The 21,817-nt window shown below is 35.2% G+C and overlaps 2 protein-coding genes across 2 annotated transcripts; both read right to left on the bottom strand.

Annotated features, from left to right (window-relative positions):
* Window positions 1–681: 681 nt before the first annotated feature.
* Window positions 682–3,351, bottom strand: LOC149411290 (uncharacterized). Its single transcript, XM_089647674.1, has 2 exons — window positions 3,235–3,351; window positions 682–1,188 (listed from the first exon to the last, which is right to left on the bottom strand). Exons 1-2 carry the CDS (start codon window positions 3,349–3,351, stop codon window positions 682–684), a joined length of 624 nt encoding a protein of 207 aa, XP_089503800.1.
* Window positions 3,352–13,151: 9,800 nt separating this feature from the next.
* On the bottom strand, window positions 13,152–20,527 carry LOC149411289 (caspase-7-like). The gene is made up of 6 exons (XM_089647241.1): window positions 20,405–20,527; window positions 19,103–19,275; window positions 17,456–17,909; window positions 16,688–16,816; window positions 15,804–16,057; window positions 13,152–14,477 (listed from the first exon to the last, which is right to left on the bottom strand). Exons 2-6 carry the CDS (start codon window positions 19,160–19,162, stop codon window positions 14,151–14,153), a joined length of 1,224 nt encoding a protein of 407 aa, XP_089503367.1. The 5' UTR covers window positions 19,163–19,275; window positions 20,405–20,527; the 3' UTR covers window positions 13,152–14,150.
* Window positions 20,528–21,817: the final 1,290 nt, after the last annotated feature.

Here is a 21,817-nt window from a genome sequence, read left to right as displayed (position 1 = left end):
ATAACTTGTACATTTTAAACATATTGCCACCGCCGGGATGAGAAAAAAAAAACTGGTGGGTTTTTTTCGATATCAATACAAAAAACTTTCAACAAATATTAAAATAGTTCATTATAACTAAACTACCTAAACCTGAAGGGATCGGGAATATAATTTAAAACAATCAAAAAAATATAATAAACCTCATACAAATACATAATCCATAAAATTAATCACATTATTCCATAAAATTAATAAACCCATAACCTGATAAATCATAAAATTGATAAAAATTCATAAAATTAATAACATTTACACAGATAGATCACTTAATTAACTAATATTCTAGCTCCCGTATATTATTGCGAAAAACAGACTTCAAAAACTGAAGTCTGTTTTTCTTTTATATGAGTTCATACTTGACTCTTTTCTTTTAATAGAACACAAAACACTGTAATCACTGCACTGTGTAGACCGTTCACTCTGCATTCGGTCCAGTGGTGATCATCCTGTCAAGGGTGGTACATGTTAACTCAGGGGGTTGAGTCTCATATTAAGGGTGCCCTGTCCTGGTAGGCAGCGAATACCCCTGGTCCTGGTTGACTGGAAGCCCCAGTGGCTTCTGGATATAGGTTGGTCAACCACAGCGATGCTCTATGGTCAGTAGTCCTGTGTGGTAGCATCGGTTCAGCCCTGGTTACATTAGGCTGTGACCTTGGGAAGGTCTGTAGTTTGCCGGGTCTGGAGATGCAGATCCTGGTTTGATTCTATTGGCATCAAACATATTTTTGTGATAGGTCGCACAAAAATGCCTTGGGACGTCTTGAGGGTAACCACCCTCACTACGCCATCAGGTCCTGGATGAGTTGCTGTTATGCGCGCCATCCTCCATAATGCAGGAGGCAGATTGTCCTCCTTCAAGATGACCAGATCGTCCTTTTTTATGACTTCTTGGCTGCTGGCCTGCCATTTGGTCCGTTTTTGTAGTTCAGCAAGGTAATCTCGTTTCCATCTACACCAGAAAGTTTGAATTAAGGCATTTAATTTTTGATATTGGCTTAGTCTGTTCTCTGGTAGCTCGCGGACGTCTAATTCAGGGATGATAGAAGCCTCAGTGCCCATAAGGAAGTGGTTGGGGGTGAGGGGGAGTAGGTCGTTGACGTCATCAGACAAGGAAGTTAAAGGACGGGAGTTCAAACAAGCCTCTATCTGACAAAGTAAGGTATATAATAATTCAAACTGTAATGGATTATTCTTGGTAATTCTATATAAATGAAACTTGGTAGATTTAACTGCAGCTTCCCACAACTCGCCGTGATTTGGCGCCCTAGGAGGAATGAAGTTCCAAACTATACCTTTATCTGCTAAAAACCTATGAATTTTGTCATTGTTCAGCTTTAGACTGGCATACAACTCTTGAAGCTTGTTGGAAGCTCCTCTGAAGCTAGTTGCATTGTCAGAAAATATTTTTTCAGGTTGACCCCGCCGGGCGATAAATCTCTTTAAGCAATTTAAAAAAGTATCGCTTGACAAATCCGTTACAAGTTCTAAATGAACAGCTTTAGTAGAAAAACAAACAAATATGCAAAGATACGATTTGATAAGTGGAGACTTCCTCAACTCTCCACTCTTCATGTCAATAGGTCCAGCATAATCAAGCCCCGTCACCGCAAATGGTCGACTGGGAGTGATTCTTTCAACAGGTAAGTTTCCCATAATCTGCTGGCAAACTCGAGGTTGGTATCTAAAACATATAATACAGTTATGTAAGACTCGTTTAACAGTATTTTTTCCTAGTATGGGCCAGTATTTCAAGCGTATTTCTGCTAACAGCGCTTGTGGCCCGGCATGTAAATGCACATAATGATAATGTCTTATGATTAATTCGGTTAATTTGTGTGTAGGCGATAATATTACAGGTTGCCTTTGTTGATGTGATAAGTACGTAGCTAGTTTTAGTCTACCATTTGCACAAATTAAACCATCTAATAAACAAGGATTGAGGGCTTTCAATCTACTATTTTTGTTTACCATCCTGTGATTTTTCAAGTCCTTTAATTCTCTTTTAAAGGAATGTTCTTGAGATGATTTCAGCAGACATTTTAAGGCTGCTTCTAGTTCGGTGACAGTTATATTGCCTCCGATTTTATCTTTAGGATTCCGACAATTATTTATAAATCTCAACGCCAAAGCGGTAATTCTCTTCAATTTGGTTAGCGATGAAAATTTTTCGAAAATCTCCCATTCTTGAACATTAGCTGCCAGTAATACATTTTTACTCTTAATCTCAGGGGGATTCAAACAGGACACCTTGGATAGTGGCCAAGCGCTGATCTCTTCTGTCAACCAGCTTGGTCCCTTCCACCAAATTGAAGCGTTGACTAACCTTTCAGCTGTGGTACCTCTGGACAGTATATCCGCTGCATTTTCGGCCGATGATACGTGTCGCCACTGGTTTGGATCGCTGATATCCTGTATTTCCGCTACCCGGTTAGCCACAAAAGTGTTCCACCGAGCTGGTTGACCCTTCAACCAGCATAATGCTATAGTTGAATCGCACCAGTAATGAGTGGCCGATTCCTCTATACTTAGCTCCAACTTGATATTTCTAATCAGTTTGGCTAGTAGCACAGCACTGCATAGTTCCAACTTGGGTAGTGAAATACATTTCAGTGGTGCTACTCTAGACTTAGAAGTAAGTAGATGTGCATGTCGCTTACCCTCTTGATCAGTTGAGACGACGTAAGCGCAGGCACCATATGCTTTTTCCGAAGCGTCGCAGAAACCGTGTAATTGTATATTCCTTGGCGCTCCGTGGTTAATTCCCCTCGGGATTTTCAATACATTTAGTTGTGATAGTTCACCTAGATAGGCCCTCCAGGGTAGTAAAATTTCATCAGGTAGTGTGTCGTCCCATGCTGCTTTTGATTGCCATAATTTCTGCATAATTAATTTGGCCACCACTATTATGGGGCCTAGGAGACCCAATGGGTCAAAAGTTGAAGCTATGCACGACAATATCTGACGCTTACTTTCCGTCTTACTTGACGGTCTTTTAATTTCATATGATAAACAATCTGATTCATTATCCCAGATCAAACCTAGGATCTTTTCAATTTTGGAATTGTTAGTGATCATTTGTTCACCATTGCTTTTCCCAGCAATTTCACCCTGGCCCGACCCAGATGACAATTCCGAAATATTCGATCTCCACTTCCGCAGGGTCATTCCGGCGGACAGTAAAATATCATGTACCTGTTGTTTCAACCTGACGCATGCGTCCAAGTCGTCCTCTCCGGTCAACAGATCGTCCATGTAGAAATCGTTTTCTATGACCTGGCTTGCTACGGGAAATTTAATGCGATTGTCCATACCGATTTGCCGTAGACATCTAGTTGCCAGGAAAGAGGAAGGTCCCAAACCGTAGGTGATTGTCTTCAATTTATAATGCCTGAGTTCCTCTTCTGGAGAGTCGCGCCATAAAATCTTCTGCAGGCTGCGATCCTCTGGGCGTACGTTGATTTGACGGTACATTTTTTCTATGTCCGCCGTCATGACGTATCTATGTTTCCTAAAACGTAAAAGATGAGTGTATAAATCTTTTTGAATAACAGCTCCTACCATTAATGCATCATTCAGGGAAATACCGGTCGACGTTTTAGCCGATCCGTCAAATACTACACGCACTTTAGTAGTGCTGCTCGCTTCCTTTATTACCGCATGATGCGGCAAAAAATAGGAATGGTTCTTTGTTTTCTCACATAGCTCCATGTGATTTAATTGCTCATATTCTTTCATAAATTGAGCATACTGAGATTTCAATTCAGGATTCATTAAAAATTTTCTTTCCAAACCTTTGAATCTTTTTTCCGCTGTGCCTAATGAGTCACCAAGTTGGTTGACACACGGCCGGCGCGGCAAACTCACTACGTATCTACCATCGCTCTCTCGGGTGTGCGTGGCTACAAAGTCGGCTTCACAAGCCTTCTCCTCGTGGTTATAAAAACTTGGAGGCATCACCTCTTCCATTTTCCAAAATTTTTCAACTTGATTTGACAATGTATTTATTGATAAACTACAGATTTCTGGTACTGGCCTTTTTTTATGGTGAGCGTTGATCGGGCCCGAGATGATCCATCCTAATTCTGTCCTTTGGAGCGTAGGTCCGGTATCCAATCTTAGCCGATCATTCTTCAAGATCTCCCAAAAACTCTCAGCGCCCAACAGTATCAATGGGTGCTGCTATGTTGAAGTTTGGATCCGCCAATTCCAATCCCGGCGGAAGCTTGAAATCCTTCCTGGCCACCGTTGCTTGCGGTAAATTTGTAGTTATTTCCTGCAATATTAGACATGTGATATCTTGTTTATAATTTGTTTTTAAAGATTTCATTTTAATTGCAACACGTTTCTTTATATGGGTCACGTTGTTATGTATACCCGACACGGGTTTGTTTATGCTTTCACACTTCAAATTCAATTTTATTGCGAACTTTTCGCACATAAAATTTGATTGGGCTCCTGAATCAATTAATACCCTTGCTTTATGCATTTCATTATTGCGATCCAATACTCCTATGATTGCTGTCGACAATAACACAGTTTTTCCGCCTTCACCAAGGCGGAGTGGTTGGACACTGAAACTCGTTCAGTTTCCATATGGTCGCTACCTCCAGGGCGGGCTTCACCATTTTTATCGGAATCATTACTCTGGTGATTCCCTTTATGCAATAACGTGTTGTGGCTATCGCTACCACATAACTTGCATTGTATATTAATTTTACAATATGAGGCCGTATGCCCTAACCTCAAACATTTGAAGCAGGCCCTACACCTCTTTATCATTTCGCTTCTCTCTCCTGAAGTTAACTTTAAAAACTTTTTACAATAATAAATTTTATGTCCTTTATCGTGACAACATAAACAATTATTGTGGGCGGCTGCTAAGAAAACTGATTCCTTTCTAGGAATGTTATTGTTGCCGCCATTTGTTTTCGGGTAGGTAACATTTTTTTTCGATTCTGTATGTAACATTAATTCTAAAACTTGCGCCCTTGACGTTAGACACTTGAGAAATTCTCCTAACGTTGGTAATTCTTCCTGTAATGTTGTTTGTTCCCAATGCTTTCGCGATATTGCGTCTAATTTATTAGAAACTATATAAATAATTAATGCATCCCATTGATCGATTTTTAAGCCTAAATTTTGCAGAGCCTTTAGGTTCACATTAGTCTCATCAATTAAATAGCGCATGGCTACCGGATCCTCTTGTTTCATTTCTTTAAGTTGAAACAAAGCTTGTATATGCTTATGAACGGTAGTTCGTAAATTTGCAAATCATTGTTGCAACAATTCCCAGGCTGACACGTAATTTAAATCTGATACTTCAAAATTGGCGATCACTTTCGCTGCATTCCCCTTTAAGCAGGATTGCAGATAATAGAATTTTTGCACATTATTTAACGTTTGATTATTATGCACCAGTGTCTTGAATGTCTCTAAGAAGTTTACCCATGTTTTTTGATCGCCATTGAATTCCCTTAATTGGAGGTTAGGAAGTTTTATTGCTACCTTGTTTTGCTCAACGGATTGTAACATTTCTTTTGCTTTCGCTAAAATCGAATAATATTGATTCTCAAAACTTTCCCTTTGGGAATTATTCTCGATGTCGTCAGAATCTGGTAGAGATTCTATTTGATCTTGAATTAATTCAAACTGGTTTAATACGTTTTCAATTTTTTCGTACCTAATTTGGATCTCGTTTACCGATAAACTATTTATTGAATCCCCGAACCTCGTGAGTTTACCTTTTAAAACTCCTCGTTTGGCGATTAGCGATTTCATATTATCCATCTTAATTGCGTAAAAACCAAAAAAAAATGTTCCCTTTAAAATATTTTCTGCGCAATCGTATTATAATTGAAACCACAAATAATGAAATAACCAAATCCAGCCGTACCTTGACAAATTCTTACAAATAATATGTTTGAGCTACCTAACCTTAAAAAACCAACAATAATAATACACAATGACTTGCATCTATGCTGTGGGTAGCCGTTTTTTTCTTTTCAAATTATTATATTAGCAAAATACACAGTAAAACATAGCTTGTTTGAACTTGGAAATGATTAAAAAGATAGGAAGGCACAAGGTTACTCATCTGAATTTCTTCTGGAATTGGCATCAATTTTTTCCATCAAAAGCCTTTTGTTTGGTGCTGGTTCATTTTTCCGATAAATCCTCTGATTATATCCATCCGCTCGTTAGGACCATGTTGAGAATAGTTTTTAGGCTTGATGGAGTCTTCAAAATAACAGACGCATGGTTTTGGTTGCACAAAACTGCATTTGTACTTTATTTAATGTTACGAGTTTAAATTTATTCCCGACCCGGGCAAAACACTTTTACAGGTGGTCAGTTGACCATAATTCCTGCCTGTTACTATTTTTTGGAGAGAAGAAGTGAAATGATAAAGAGGTGTAGGGCCTGCTTCAAATGTTTGAGGTTAGGGCATACGGCCTCATATTGTAAAATTAATATACAATGCAAGTTATGTGGTAGCGATAGCCACAACACGTTATTGCATAAAGGGAATCACCAGAGTAATGATTCCGATAAAAATGGTGAAGCCCGCCCTGGAGGTAGCGACCATATGGAAACTGAACGAGTTTCAGTTTCCAACCACTCCGCCTTGGTGAAGGCGGAAAAAACTATGTTATTGTCGACAGCAATCATAGGAGTGTTGGATCGCAATAATGAAATGCATAAAGCAAGGGTATTAATTGATTCAGGAGCCCAATCAAATTTTATGTGCGAAAAGTTCGCAATAAAATTGAATTTGAAGTGTGAAAGCATAAACAAACCCGTGTCGGGTATACATAACAACGTGACCCATATAAAGAAACGTGTTGCAATTAAAATGAAATCTTTAAATACCTATCTAGGTGAACTATCACAACTAAATGTATTGAAAATCCCGAGGGGAATTAACCACGGAGCGCCAAGGAATATACAATTACACGGTTTCTGCGACGCTTCGGAAAAAGCATATGGAGCCTGCGCTTACGTCGTCTCAACTGATCAAGAGGGTAAGCGACATGCACATCTACTTACTTCTAAGTCTAGAGTAGCACCACTGAAATGTATTTCACTACCCAAGTTGGAACTATGCAGTGCTGTGCTACTAGCCAAACTGATTAGAAATATCAAGTTGGAGCTAAGTATAGAGGAATCGGCCACTCATTACTGGTGCGATTCAACTATAGCATTATGCTGGTTGAAGGGTCAACCAGCTCGGTGGAACACTTTTGTGGCTAACCGGGTAGCGGAAATACAGGATATCAGCGATCCAAACCAGTGGCGACACGTATCATCGGCCGAAAATGCAGCGGATATACTGTCCAGAGGTACCACAGCTGAAAGGTTAGTCAACGCTTCAATTTGGTGGAAGGGACCAAGCTGGTTGACAGAAGAGATCAGCGCTTGGCCACTATCCAAGGTGTCCTGTTTGAATCCCCCTGAGATTAAGAGTAAAAATGTATTACTGGCAGCTAATGTTCAAGAATGGGAGATTTTCGAAAAATTTTCATCGCTAACCAAATTGAAGAGAATTACCGCTTTGGCGTTGAGATTTATAAATAATTGTCGGAATCCTAAAGATAAAATCGGAGGCAATATAACTGTCACCGAACTAGAAGCAGCCTTAAAATGTCTGCTGAAATCATCTCAAGAACATTCCTTTAAAAGAGAATTAAAGGACTTGAAAAATCACAGGATGGTAAACAAAAATAGTAGATTGAAAGCCCTCAATCCTTGTTTATTAGATGGTTTAATTTGTGCAAATGGTAGACTAAAACTAGCTACGTACTTATCACATCAACAAAGGCAACCTGTAATATTATCGCCTACACACAAATTAACCGAATTAATCATAAGACATTATCATTATGTGCATTTACATGCCGGGCCACAAGCGCTGTTAGCAGAAATACGCTTGAAATACTGGCCCATACTAGGAAAAAATACTGTTAAACGAGTCTTACATAACTGTATTATATGTTTTAGATACCAACCTCGAGTTTGCCAGCAGATTATGGGAAACTTACCTGTTGAAAGAATCACTCCCAGTCGACCATTTGCGGTGACGGGGCTTGATTATGCTGGACCTATTGACATGAAGAGTGGAGAGTTGAGGAAGTCTCCACTTATCAAATCGTATCTTTGCATATTTGTTTGTTTTTCTACTAAAGCTGTTCATTTAGAACTTGTAACGGATTTGTCAAGCGATACTTTTTTAAATTGCTTAAAGAGATTTATCGCCCGGCGGGGTCAACCTGAAAAAATATATTAGTTTGGGGCTTGATGGAGTCTTCAAAATAACAGACGCATGGTTTTGGTTGCACAAAACTGCATTTGTACTTTACATTTTAAACACAGTCAATATAAACATTCTTTTTCATTTGAACTATTTTAACCTAATATTATTGCTGAATACAGTTATTATTGCGAAAATATAAAATAACCATGGACATAAGAAAAAAAAGACATGCCATAAAACAACATCTGAGTATCATTTCGACAAGCTGGAGACAAACTACGTGACAATGATTTTGATGCCAGGAAGGAATAAGGAATACACTAAGGACATGTCCCTAGCCAAGAATAAAAGAACGGGAATCTTGTCTTGAAAACATTGAAATAACCAGACCTTTCACAGAAAAGTAACTAAATTATAATAATTCACTAAAGTAAGGTAACGGTTTGCAATGCAATTCATAATGGGACTTTTCCGTGCAGGGTCTGAATGTACGTTTCAACCGAACCGACTAATACTATCACATCGGGTTGTATAAATTTATTGTTCCAATAAGAGGTGTTATTTTGATATTCAATCGTAAAAGATCAATGGTTTTGTTGCTTATGTGGCACGTGATGCCGTCTTGTTGAAAATAATTGTTGTCCAAATCAATACCATCCAATTTCAGCCATAAACAATCATTAATCATCTCTCGATAGCGCAATCCATTCACCGTAACTGTTGCTCCAGCCTCATTTTAAAAAAAGTAAGGTCCAATGACTCCGCCGGTCCATAAACCGCACCAAACAGTCACACGTTTAGGATTAAGAGGCTTTTCAACAATAACTCTTGGGTTTTCCGAGCCCCAGATGCGACAGTGTACTAAGGAGGAACTAGGATCCTCCTAGATCAAATTTAGCCCAAGTGACCGCAGTCGTACCAGCTCTAAGCATGTCATCGCAAAATACAGTATGACAACCCCGAGGTCATGTTATGGTGAAATAAAAACAATAGAAAAAACAATTAAACATAGAGGTGGTCAATGAAGTCCTACATACTCTTCGCCAACATAACTTTCCTCAATGAAGTCCTACATACTCTTCGCCAACATAACTTTCCTCAATGAAGTCCTACATACTCTTCGCCAACATAACTTTCCTCAAATGAATAGTCTGATCATTCGGTGTCACTTCCAAGTGGAAAAATAAATGTCATATCTTCATTAAAGCAACCATCGCGTTTATCATAATATTCCTCCTAAAAATGATCTCATTTGTGAGTTTAATTAAAAATTTTGTGCAGGTAGAATTTATTTTTTGACAAGATGTGCAAAATCCCAACGATTAGAATAATTAATTCAAATTTTCTTTTCCTCTTCTTTCCAGGTGTACTGATTTTTACTGAGGAATTTTTGGTTGCCTTTCCTTAGACATCAATTGGGAAATTAATAAATAAAACTAGTAGTTAAAAACCCGCTCCGCGGGTTTTTTTCTGCTAGGCCCTGCGGGCGGCTCTTAGTTGGGCTTCGCCCATTTTAAGTGATATTAACAAAAGTTACATTTAATAGATAGATATTAGAACATTCACAGAGAGAGGGTGAGTAGGTATATATATTGTTAAAACACGGAACAGGAAGGAGTTAATTAATAATAACATGCTAAATTTACGCATAATAAGAATGACAGTTGTTTGAATAAATGAAATTTTACGTATTTGTGATGGATTATTTCAAATGAAACACTATTATTGACTACATGTCTACAACTGATATTAACTGTTATCTTAGGTACCTAATATAATTAGCTCATAGGAGACTTGCAGTGCTTGAATATGTGTTACAACCGTCAATGTCTATAAGTTGAATCAATATCGTTTAGTTTGTCACAATTAAAGATAGTTTGAACAAAGTTGACTTAAATAATAGATTATTACATATTGATTAATTGTACCCGTGTTTATGAATAAAAGGAGGGTAATTGTGCGATGACATTAGCAGTCGGTTTAATTAAAATGTGTTAATTTTACTCCAACTTGTGGTAATTCTTTACCTACAACTGTTACTGTATCTAATAAATTTTAAAGCTAGATTATATATACACCTTCATCAGGAGAGTAAAAATCTATATATAAAGGTAGATTATTACAATATAGCGCCCCTGAGGTGATATCTCACAAAAGCGGCGCTATGCAAATTGTCCAATAAATAAATAAATATAATGTTTACATTTTATTGTGTATACACCGAAGTCAAAAATTAAATATAGATTGCAATTGGGAAAGAAGAAGTGGAAGGAGGGGGGAGGGTTAAGAGTAGGCTGGGTTTATAATAATTAGGAATTACAATATCGTTAGACGGGAAAGACCAGTTGAGTGGGAAAATATTTAAAAGAGAGTTATAAAAAATTCTTGTTAATTATATCTGCTTTTATATTAATATGTTTCCTGATTTCTAAAATTTCAAAATTATTTATAGTGAAGTATTTTAAGACCTGAAAAAAACAAATAGCATATAACCATAAAACAATATATTCATAAGACAAATAGCATTTAATAACGGTTATTCTAATAAATTGATAGTTGAAATACTAAATAAAAAAATTAAACACATTCTCTTCAAACGGTCTTTCTAAAGATAGAAATAAACAATGGGCTAGAATTCTGTTTGTGGATAACGATACTTCTAAAATTATATATATAAACAATCCTGGTATCATTCAACTGGCGTTTTACACTAATAACAATGAAGAAATATATTCTTAATAATAAAGATAGCAAAATTCAAACAAAAAAATCAGGAGTTTAAAAACTCAATTGAGATGATTTTAATTTCTTTTACAAAGGTAGAACCAATAGAAACTTTGAAGTCAGAACTAAAGAATATCGCAGGGCTATAAATGTAAATAGCGAATCTGAGTTTGCAAATAATCTTTTAAATAATGATCACACTTTCGATAAAAATTCAGGTCTTAAAATACTTCACTCAGGATATAAAGCATCGTAAATAAATAATTTTGAAATTTTAGAAATTAGAATACATGCCAATATAAAATCAGATATAATTAATAAGAAAAAAATATATAAATAATAATGATAAATGCCATTACAAAGTGATAAGCTTCCAGAAGAAATCTTCTTATAAAACGCTTGTTAATGGTAAGTAGTCAAGTATTGTGAGCTGCATATTTAAATATTCGCGCCAGGCATTTGGTTCGTTTTTAAACCGCCAGAGGTGCGCTCTGTCGGCCATCTTGAAGAAACGCGTGAATTTTTATAAACGTCAAACATAATCACGTAACTGTGGAGAATTTTCATTGTAATGTAATTAATCCAATGGATTATGAACTTTCTAAAACATATTTTCTTCGATATTATCCAAAAATTATATGAGCAGAAACGATGCTTTTGAAGAAATCTCGTATTATTATGAGGCGATCCTATTTTAGTATGGAATCGTGTCTTAATATTCAAGTTACCCGAAACAGACAATTTTAATTTGACCAATCAGAGGGCCTACATCGTCCAGACGCTGGGACAATAATACTATCAGATACATTACAATATTTTTATACCAATATTTATTTAATTAAGTAAGTCATTAAAGATTTAAACGCAAAATCGTAAAGTGTAGTAATATACCAAAATAATTTTTTTTTTTTTTTTTACAGTGAATACCTCACAAGAGTCCCAACTGCTCCCGTCTGGAGCCAGTGAGACTATGGCATCCCCAATTGGGGGATGTTGTGAGGCTGAAGGTAAGTGGGGAAGGGAAAGAGGAAGGTGGGGAAGTACCTGGCTATTCAGATCTAGTCACTAAACACGGCTAAAGCCATTTGGAGCAACGTTTCAATTCTGAATGGTGGTCTTACACCAGGGCGATACTGGTAGTATCTTCCACTCTGGAAATCTCTTTAATTAATAAAAATTAATTAATTAATAAAAATTCTACGTGTTACTAAAACGTGATAACAAAGGAAAAATAATTCTTGGTTTAAAACCATTTTATTTGATTTATACCCATTATTGAATTGATTAACATTATCCCTTAAAATGAAAGTTATTTGAAAACACTCAAAGAAGGGAAAACACTCTCTCCAACGTAATGCAGCATTCATTCCACCACTCAAGGTAAAAATCTCTGTAACATAATGCAGCGTTCATTCATAACACTCAAGTTAAAAATCTCTCCAAAGTGATGCATCGTTCATTCATACCACTCAAGATAAAAACCTCTCCAAAGTAATGCAGTGCATATTATTAAACAATTAATAAATAGCGTTTTAAAAGTTTTAAACTAGGCATTTTAAATGTTCTATATATTTCTTCATTTAAAAGGTTTCGCAAAAAGAAATACTCTTTTAGAAACTAGATAAAATTAACTTTTATATTTTTGTGTTTGAAATATACTTTAATGTTTAAAAATTGTAAAAAATTTCGTTGTCCTTAGTTTCTTTAAGTTTTTTAAATTAAATAATTTTTCCGAATACTACCATACATATACTTTTTAAAATTATGAACATATGTGTACAGAATAACGGGTTATTATGTATTATTGTTAAAATTAAATAATATTTTACCATAAAAAAAATTATAAAAATTCGAACTAATTTGTTATACAATATAATACCGCACAATCAAATTAATGTGAGGTAAAGTGTATTTCAAGTTTATTCTTAAAATTTTCATAATCGTTTTCAGCTTGTGTTTCCTTTATTTATTATTTTCTTGTATTTCTTGTTGCTTGCTATAGTCGCAAGTCACTACTTATAAATCTAAGTTGTAAATCAATGGTAATAAATCTAAGCTGTAAGTTATTACGTAAAGTGAATTTACAGGTAGAATAAATTAAGCTGTAAAGCATTCTTGAGGTCATTTCCCACAAAAATGCATAATCCAAGTGACTGTTGATTGCCATTTTAAATGGGACATTCAACAAAACAATATTTGTAAGAGACTGAGAGCAATTGAGGATTGATTATATAAACCGAAGTGTTTCGTAATTGTGAATATTTTGAAAATCATTTACCTACCACCTACCACTCGCAAAATCAAATCTACGATATATTTTTTTTGTCTTTATTTTAATAATAGAAGATACAATATAATAAAATAATACAAAACAATCTTATAAATTATAATTTTTTTGATGTTCTCTCATAATAAGCAATTGCTTGTGTGTACGGGATGAAGCATTATTTGTTTAGTTTTTTCATTATATTTTTTTTTAAATTTTTATTTTAGTTAAGGTTTTTAGTAGATTTTTTAAATTGTGTTTTGAATTCTTTGAATGTATAATTAAGTGATCTTGTATTTTCTGGCAATTTGTTGAAGAAATTCGTTCCTAAGTATTTGTAGTTTTGTTGACCCAAAAAAATTTTTACAAATCGGAATTGGTAACATGTATTTTTGCCTGAGATTTGCTGTGTTTTTGAATGGTACGGTTTTGTTTAGGATATCCTCTTTGTAAACTTTTAAGGTTGAGTGATACAGGAATAGAGTATTTAATTTTCTGACTTTAAATTCTTTGAATATGAGTTCAGATGAATATAAAAAGGATTTATTTAATATTATTTTAATTATTAGGTTTTGCGCAATGTAAAGTGGTTGTGTGTGAGTTGTATAGGCGCCCCCCCCCATCCATGGATTGACAGAATGCTAAGTACGTCATTCTCAGTAGTTCTTTATTTAGAATATGTCTCAAGCAGCTAAAATATAGCTTAATATTCGTACTCTGTTTTTGAGAATGGTTATATGTGGTATCCATTTTAGGCATTGGTCAATAGTGATCCCTAGATATTAGGTTGAAGGTAAATAGATATGGAATGACAGTTGAGGACATTATTGTAAAACTCACTTGAATTACCAACAATCACTATAAAATTCAAATCACAAAACAAACATTTGTCCAAGGTAACTTTATTTTAGTTATACTGAGACTTTTGGTTAAAGTACTATAAATGACAGGCATTTGTTCTGAGCCATATCTCTCCACGGTCTCTTTCTGCATATTTTGCAAAATATCGATCAGTGAAAAGGAATTGTTAAGGGGAAGAGAATCGATTTTACTGCAAAGTTCTTGAATAAACGAGCTGCCGTTTTCGCTCGATCGAGTAGACTTTTTTCCGTGGTAAGTACTATGGAAGATCAGGATGTCGTCTAAGTCCAGCGGGAGGTTGAGCGGCTCAAGTTCTTCGGATTCTCTGCAAACCTGTAAGAAATAAGGTAGTTGCTATATTTGTCAATTTATTACGAACGACACTAACTCACACTGATACTCTTGGATGTAACAAGTTACTACGCTAACGTAGCGTTGACGAATAATCATAACCACTTGAATCCTCAGGAAACAAGCAATTTACCAACTACATTAATCATTGGTTAATAATCGGTGGTTTTACGGGGTGGTTTGATATCACAAAAGGTGTTAAACAAGGCTGCGTAATGTCACCGTGGTTATTCAATCTATACATGGATAATTGTATGCAAGAATTGAAAGAGGTGGGATTGAGCGCGAATTTGAATAATTTGAAAGTATGTTGCCTATTGTATGCTGATGATGCGGTGCTGATTGCTAATAGTATAGATGATCTACAAAGTCTCGTGTCTAGGATGAACGAAGTATGCATGAAGAATGAGTTAATGATGAATGTAAGTAAGTCTAAAGTAATGGTGTTTGAAAGAGAGAGTACGAAAACAGTGTGCAATATAATTGTGAATGAGGAATACTTGGAGCAGGTGGATGAGTTTGTGTATTTAGGAAGTATATTTACGAGAGATGGGAAGGCTGACAGAGATATTGAAAGAAGGGTAAATGCAGGTAATTCCGTTAATGGAGGACTGAACGCCGTTGGCGCTAACAAAAAAATTGTCCAAAGAAGCGAAATTAGCAGTCCACAACGGAGTGCTGGTACCTTGATGTATGGAAGTGAGGCATGGAACTGGCAAAGAAAGGATGAAAGTAGTTAAATGCTGTTGAAATGAGATCCCTGAGGCGTATGTATGGTAAAACCATGTTTGATCGTGTGAGGAATGTGGAGATCCGCAAAGAGTGCAAGGCTGATGTAAGCGTAATGAGTAAGATTAAGAAAGGGACGCTTAGATGGTTTGGGCATGTAGAGCGAATGAGCGAAGATAGGAGTGTAATGAGGATATATGATGCAAATACGAATGGTAGCAGAAGTCGGGGACGCCCGAGGAAGACATGGCACGATCAAGTGAATCAGATACTCGAGTCAGGCCATGTCAAGAGTCAGAATAATTGAAGAGTATGTATGAGATGATGTATGAATGTGAATGAGGCAAGAAGTGTATGCCAAGACCGAGTTGTTTGGCGGTCCGTCCTCTCTGCCTACCCCTGCGGGGGAACGGCGTGATGGTTAGCTAGTTAGTTAGTTAGTTAATCATTTAACTACAAATCACACTGAAATTGATCCGGCATAGAACATACGAGTTGCAGTATTAGTAAAAATATTAGTAAAAACGACAAGCACTTTTCGCAAACGAATTTTTAAAGATATTTAGCTAAATCATGTACCTCGATGAAAAACAGTTTTGGTTTCCCGGAAAGATCTTTTCTTTCTTCGTTCTTCTTCTTCTGAACAGTAAGTCTACTTATTATATCTGCAATATTCATCTCCTCATCGATAGTTTGAATGCGGTTGGAATAGCCATGAGTCATTATGGCCACAGCTATACAAGTATCATCACTATAGTCTGCCGGAGGATCCTCCTTATGTCTAAGACCGCATCTTGTTGTTGATTTACAATTCTCGTTTCTACACATCCATCCTGAAAATAATGTTTAAATGCTGTTTTGAATAAAATAAATTAGGTTATAATGGAGAAAAGGTGTGTTAAGGGTAAGAGTGACGGCCGGGAAATAAATTAGGTTATAATGGAGAGACGTGTGTTAAGGATAAGAGTGCTTGTGGCGCTTCGGTTACATTTGACGGCCGGGAAATAAATTAGGTTATAATGGAGAGACGTGTGTTAAGGGTAAGAGTGCTTGTGGCGCTTCGGTTACATTTGACGGCCGGGAAATAAATTTGGTTGTAATGGAGAGACGTGTGTTAAGGGTAAGAGTGCTTGTGGAGCTTCGGTCACATTTGACGGCTGGGAAATAAATTAGGTTATAATGGAAGAGGTGTGTTAAGGGTAAGAGTGCCTGTGACACTCCGGTCATATTTGACGGCCGGGAAATCATCCGCAGTGGGAGGAATCGTGAACGATATTCAAAGATCGAGAACAACAACTAAAAGGAGTTTTATACATTTTCTGCAAGGCTGCCAGGAGTTGCTTTGAAAAATACTTAGTCCTCCTTGAAATGCCTTTGAGATAGCCCAGTGTTACTAATGTCCTCCCCTCCCCACTATCTCTAGCCTCTTAACATACCCCAAATGCCATCGAAAAAAAACTCACCCTTATCCAGAGTGCGTCGCACGTCATCCGCTCCAAGATCATTATTGACTTCAACTTTGAAACCAATACTTTCAAAGCTTTTTTTAATTGCTGAAACATCACGTTCTGATCCCTCCCTTGGTGTTTTCACTAGAAAAGTATGTTAATTCTAATTGTTTAATTAAATTCAGATTTACACTAATATATTCAGAATTTTTAGACAATCGTATCTTGTTCTCCTGCCACTCTTTGTTCATCCCTAGATTCAGAGATTTCTACCTTTTTGCTGTCAGTAGCTACACTAGTAGGCTATATACACGAATAGGTCTCGTATGCAGAACGGATGCCGTTTTTTATTTTCTGTGGTCACGCCTTTTCTGGGCCAGGAAAATGCTTCCATACTTAATCTACTCACCGGTCACACTCGCGGAATGACACGCAGGAGAACTGTAAAGTCCACTAGGACTGCTACACACTACCACTTTTTCATTACTAATTCAGTATTAAGTGTACCCTGATGAAGTAAGCATTTCTAATTAAACATGTTTGTTTCCTAAACAATAGAAAATGTTTAAAACTGAGTGATTATTTATTTTGAATAAATTTTTTCATAATTTATTATGGTCAAAATTCAAAATTTAATTTTGTGGCAGGAATTTGATTCACTTAAAATTTAAAACTTTGATGGGATCTTCTAGCTACGAGAAATTACTATTTTAAATAAATATACTGTTTAAATAATGTTAAATGTTGTTATAAAATAATAATAAATAAGTTTTTAGCACTAACTCGCGTACATCGATTTGCTAGAGCTGTAAGAATAATTAAACACCATGAGCTTTCCAATTGACTGCTTAACTTCGTAGTGAGTTAGGCCGTCCCTTTTTTCAGAGTTTAAAGATGTCTTTCTTTCCAAGCCAAAATACGCCGGTTTTAGCAGTGTGCTGGTAACTTCAGGTAGTATGTTATTCCTTGGATGTTCGGGATTATTGATTTGCTTTAATTTAAGCTCACGAAGGACTGCAGCCATAACATCAAAAAGGGACGTTTCATTTTCAATATTTTCCATCATTTGGCAGAACACTTTTAGGAAGAAAGATCCATTTTCTGTTGGAGGTGTTCGTTCAAATGAACTTTTAATAATAAAATAATTTGCTTCATCAGGAATCCACGTGCTTGTTGTTCCCACACCATCATATTCAAGCAGAGGGTATTTTCCAGGAGTCCTGGTTGCTTGGGAAGCCTGCAATAATAATTTCTTTCAGTTATTTCATCACTTTTGTACAGTTTGCAATGTTTTCTGTGTATTTCAAAAGCGCTATATACATATTTTTAAAGAAAGACAAAAATTCCGGGGATACGGTTAAACTGACAATATTTGAAAAACTCCTACTACCACCATACTAACCGAAAAATGTTGCTTGTGTTGTGATGGAGGACTTAGCCAGCCGAGGAATTGAACAACTACGCCTGGGTGGGACCCAAACGCGATGCCAACATAGCCACCGACCAGTCATCTTATTTATTAAACTTCCGTAAAATATATTATTTTTAGAAACTAAATAAAATTACCTTTCGGCAGTATGTATATAAAATAAACATTACTATTTCTAAATTTTTAATGTCAAACGTGAAAAACTTTGTCAAAAACGGTAACAAAATTTTTGCTTAATTTTTATTCCAATTGTAGAAGGATTGAGAGAACTCCATATTTCGAAAACACATTCGTTAGATTAATTAGTCAGAAAATTGTAACTTCACTTTTGTCTCATTCATATAGTAAAAAATTAGAAATAATTAATAGTTAAACCGATTGTTACGTTTGCGGCGCGAAATACGAATTATTTATTTTGGTTATTTTTAAGATTTTATTAATGGCATCCAGTATAAATATATGAGGCAAACTGGAAAGAATTATTATTTTTCGTTCTAACTTTATAAAAATTACGTAATTCCGCAGCATAGAAAAAAATATAAAAATACTTTTATAAAATATGGACGCACGGTCATATATGACCCTCAAACGATGGAAACAATTCTTTGCAACCATATGCGATAACTTAATATATTTGTAACATATGTTACAAATATTATATTATTAATATTACTTATGTCGATGTAACATATGTTACATGTAGATTTTAGATTTGAATATGGTTTATTAGAGCCCTGAAGGAGCTATGGTTGGAGCGATACCAATTCAGCATAAAGTATAAAAAATAATGGTGGTGTTTACTTTTACTTAAGTTATTGTTTTATTGAAAAAATAAAATTTAACGTATTTTTGGTGTAATGTAAATAAGTGAAAAAAACTCAACTGGTGATTTCCCAAAGACTAGTAAAGCAAAATGAAATATGTACAAAAAAGTATGAAAGACGTAAAATAATCGGTTTTCGAGGATGTTTGCAATTTAAGGAAAAAAAAATTTTGAATACCTGAAAAATGAATAGCTTGAGAAGATTGGAATTTGTTTTCCCTTTCATGATGCTAATCATTTCTTCGTCATAAAATGTGTCATCTCTGCATAGAAGTTTTCCGACCTTTGGGGAGTGGGTCACAAAAAATACCAAAAGGCTCTCGTACTCATTAGAAACATTTCTATTGTGTACTGAAAATAACAAGAAAATGTTAATAAAGAGCAATTTTATATAACCACAGTTGCAGAGCGATGTAAAAAATACACATTTTTCATCGATTTTATATAACCCTGCATTTATGGCCACCATTGTAGAGCGATGTAAAAAATACACATTTAACATCGATTTTTCCAAATTTAATATTTTTATAATTTTTTTATTGAAAATATTTAATTGGGTACAGTGGTGTTATATAAATTACATACGGGTACAAAATATATTTATGATCGCAATCATACCAAAGACAAAACTGGTTTTTGTGCTTTTTTCCTTATAATTAGTGTAACACGCTTACAGTTACACTAATTATAAGGAAAATAGAATAACATTATGCAATAGGAAAGTATATAAATACTTGTTTTTCTATTATATATAGGAATAATTAAAACTTCTGGATCATCTATATATGTAGGTGTACATATATAGATGATGATGATAGAGATGATGAGTTAACATATTTTTGGATTTAAATCATGATAAAAGGAGGGTAAGTAAAATACAAATATAAAGTGCAGAAATATAAAGGATTTTAGCAAGCGATTCCAGAGCATATTTGGAATAAAAAATGTAGATGTAATTTTGCTGTCCAATGATATTTTTTTAAAATAAAAACAAAAACAATATTTTTCACACGTGATACGAACTCCCGTGAGCACATGATCCCTTCGCGACATATACACGGAATTTATTAAAAATCTGGTCAAATTATTCATTTTTCTGTTGAAGTGTGACTGTAGGTCTATAACGAATGAATTGAAAGAGTTCCTAACAAAGAATTAGTCAAAAGCGAATGTTTTATGAGAACGTTGAAACATATGTTTATACAAAGACTGATATTGTCGCATTCCGTCATTATATGAATTAGGAAAAGAACAAGTGTTCTCAATATATTCAGAAGTTGGCATGCTGTCTTCATACCTTTTTAGCAGGATCACTTTTCTTGAAATTGTGAAGCAGTGGGAGCAGTGGTGAAGTGTTATGTAGACATATTTTTTGTGTTTTTATCAGACAGAAAAATTGCATGAACGTTTTTAATTCTTAATATGCCCAGGAATTGCTGGTTAAAGTCCTTCGGGTATGTGTAATTACGGCAACCTATACCTTCAATTAAATGCCTTTTTATTTCTTCTTTAGTACAATTTATCAATGGCTCTTCGACATCAAACCCAAGTTTCTGGAAACACGTTGTAATGTTCTTGACGTCTGCCTCGATGTCATGTTGATTTCTTGAAACGTGATCTAAAATAGTAAAATTCGTGATGTAATTAAGCAGATATTTGTATTTAAGGAAACTAGTGTGAGAAAGGGAGCAGATTTTGTAATTTTTTTAACAACTGATGAAAATAATTTAATCTTACTGGGGTACCTCGTTCTAAGGTCACATTATATTAAGTTTTTTTGGAGATATGTTAATTTTTTTGAAGAAAGTTTTTGTAAGTGTGCTAAGAGGAAGAGAATAAAGCAGTATCTAGAAAAAAAACAAATCAATATATTTTTATACCCCGATGAAGGTTCGGGTTGAACTGAAACCGGTTGGTTAGAAATATATAAAGTGGTAATCAAACAAAGTAATTTTATTTTAATTATTAGAAAAACATATCGTTAATCTTTATTAGATTTCATAATCGTATACATATATTAAATTAAAATGAAATATATTCTTCCTCCCAGTATCCATAATCGATACCTGAATACTTCTTAGAAGAACATTATTTTCAAATATTAAAAATTTATTTGTCCAAAAGTCGTTTTGGTTGTAGGATCTTGTGAATCGACCAGACGTATGTGCATGATTATTCTGGTTTTTTTAATAATATAATATAAAGTATTTATATAATTGTTTAGGGATAATTAAATTTAGGACATTGAAAACATAGTCTCTAGGAGTTTTATGGGGATTCTAAATTTTTGGCGACAAGGTTTAATTAACCAAGAAGGGTTGTGAGAAAAGGCTGATTAGATTATCGAAAACTCATTATCAAATAAGTCTCTAGCAAAAATACCTCCTTCTAACATTACGAGGAGGATTCATGCTCTTGACTAGTCAGCGTGAATACGCGAGGAGCGCGTAGAACCAACACCATATGTGATATTTTAGAATTGGTTCAAGACAATTTGCTTCCATGGTCGAGGAGGCTTTGCAATAACGCATTACGACAAGAAGATCCATAGACAGATAGAGAAAGCCTCACCATTACCAGCGCCCAAAATAAAACCAAAACAAAAAAATTGCAGTATCAAAATGCCAAGCTTGTTTTTCTTATAACGTAGGTACTTTAAAAGTCTTACCTTGAAAATCCTTTTGTAAAAATATGTAGATTAGCCCTGGTGTTTTCCGTGATTCTACATCAGGCGTCCTTGTATTTCCTTCTGTTTTTCCCATTTTCGAGATGTTAGTTAATTTTCCTGTTCAGTTATTAGATCAGTGTTGGCGATACGTTACACTGAATTTACTTATCTGAAAAACTAACAAAATAATTTAAAAAATATTTGTACACGAATTCCAACCTAATT

The sequence above is a fragment of the Hesperophylax consimilis genome, chromosome 26 (assembly GCF_061612785.1).
Source record: "Hesperophylax consimilis isolate HC1 chromosome 26, BYU_Hcon_1.0, whole genome shotgun sequence".
Lineage (NCBI taxonomy): Eukaryota > Metazoa > Arthropoda > Insecta > Trichoptera > Limnephilidae > Hesperophylax > Hesperophylax consimilis.
The sequence above is the reverse complement of the archived record's forward strand: the minus strand, read 5'-3'. Positions and strand labels throughout refer to the sequence as shown.

Coding starts and splice junctions, on each gene's coding strand:
- LOC149411290 (XM_089647674.1), bottom strand. CDS start 3,351: ATGGACAATCGCATTAAATTTCCCGTAGCAAGCCAGGTCATAGAAAAC. Junction 1,189..3,234: donor GCGTCAGGTTGAAACAACAG/GTACATGATATT, acceptor TTACTTTGTCAG/ATAGAGGCTTGTTTGAACTC.
- LOC149411289 (XM_089647241.1), bottom strand. CDS start 19,162: ATGATTAGCATCATGAAAGGGAAAACAAATTCCAATCTTCTCAAGCTA. Junction 17,910..19,102: donor TCAAGCTATTCATTTTTCAG/GTATTCAAAATT, acceptor TTATTATTGCAG/GCTTCCCAAGCAACCAGGAC. Junction 14,478..15,803: donor CAAAACTGTTTTTCATCGAG/GTACATGATTTA, acceptor TATTTCTTACAG/GTTTGCAGAGAATCCGAAGA.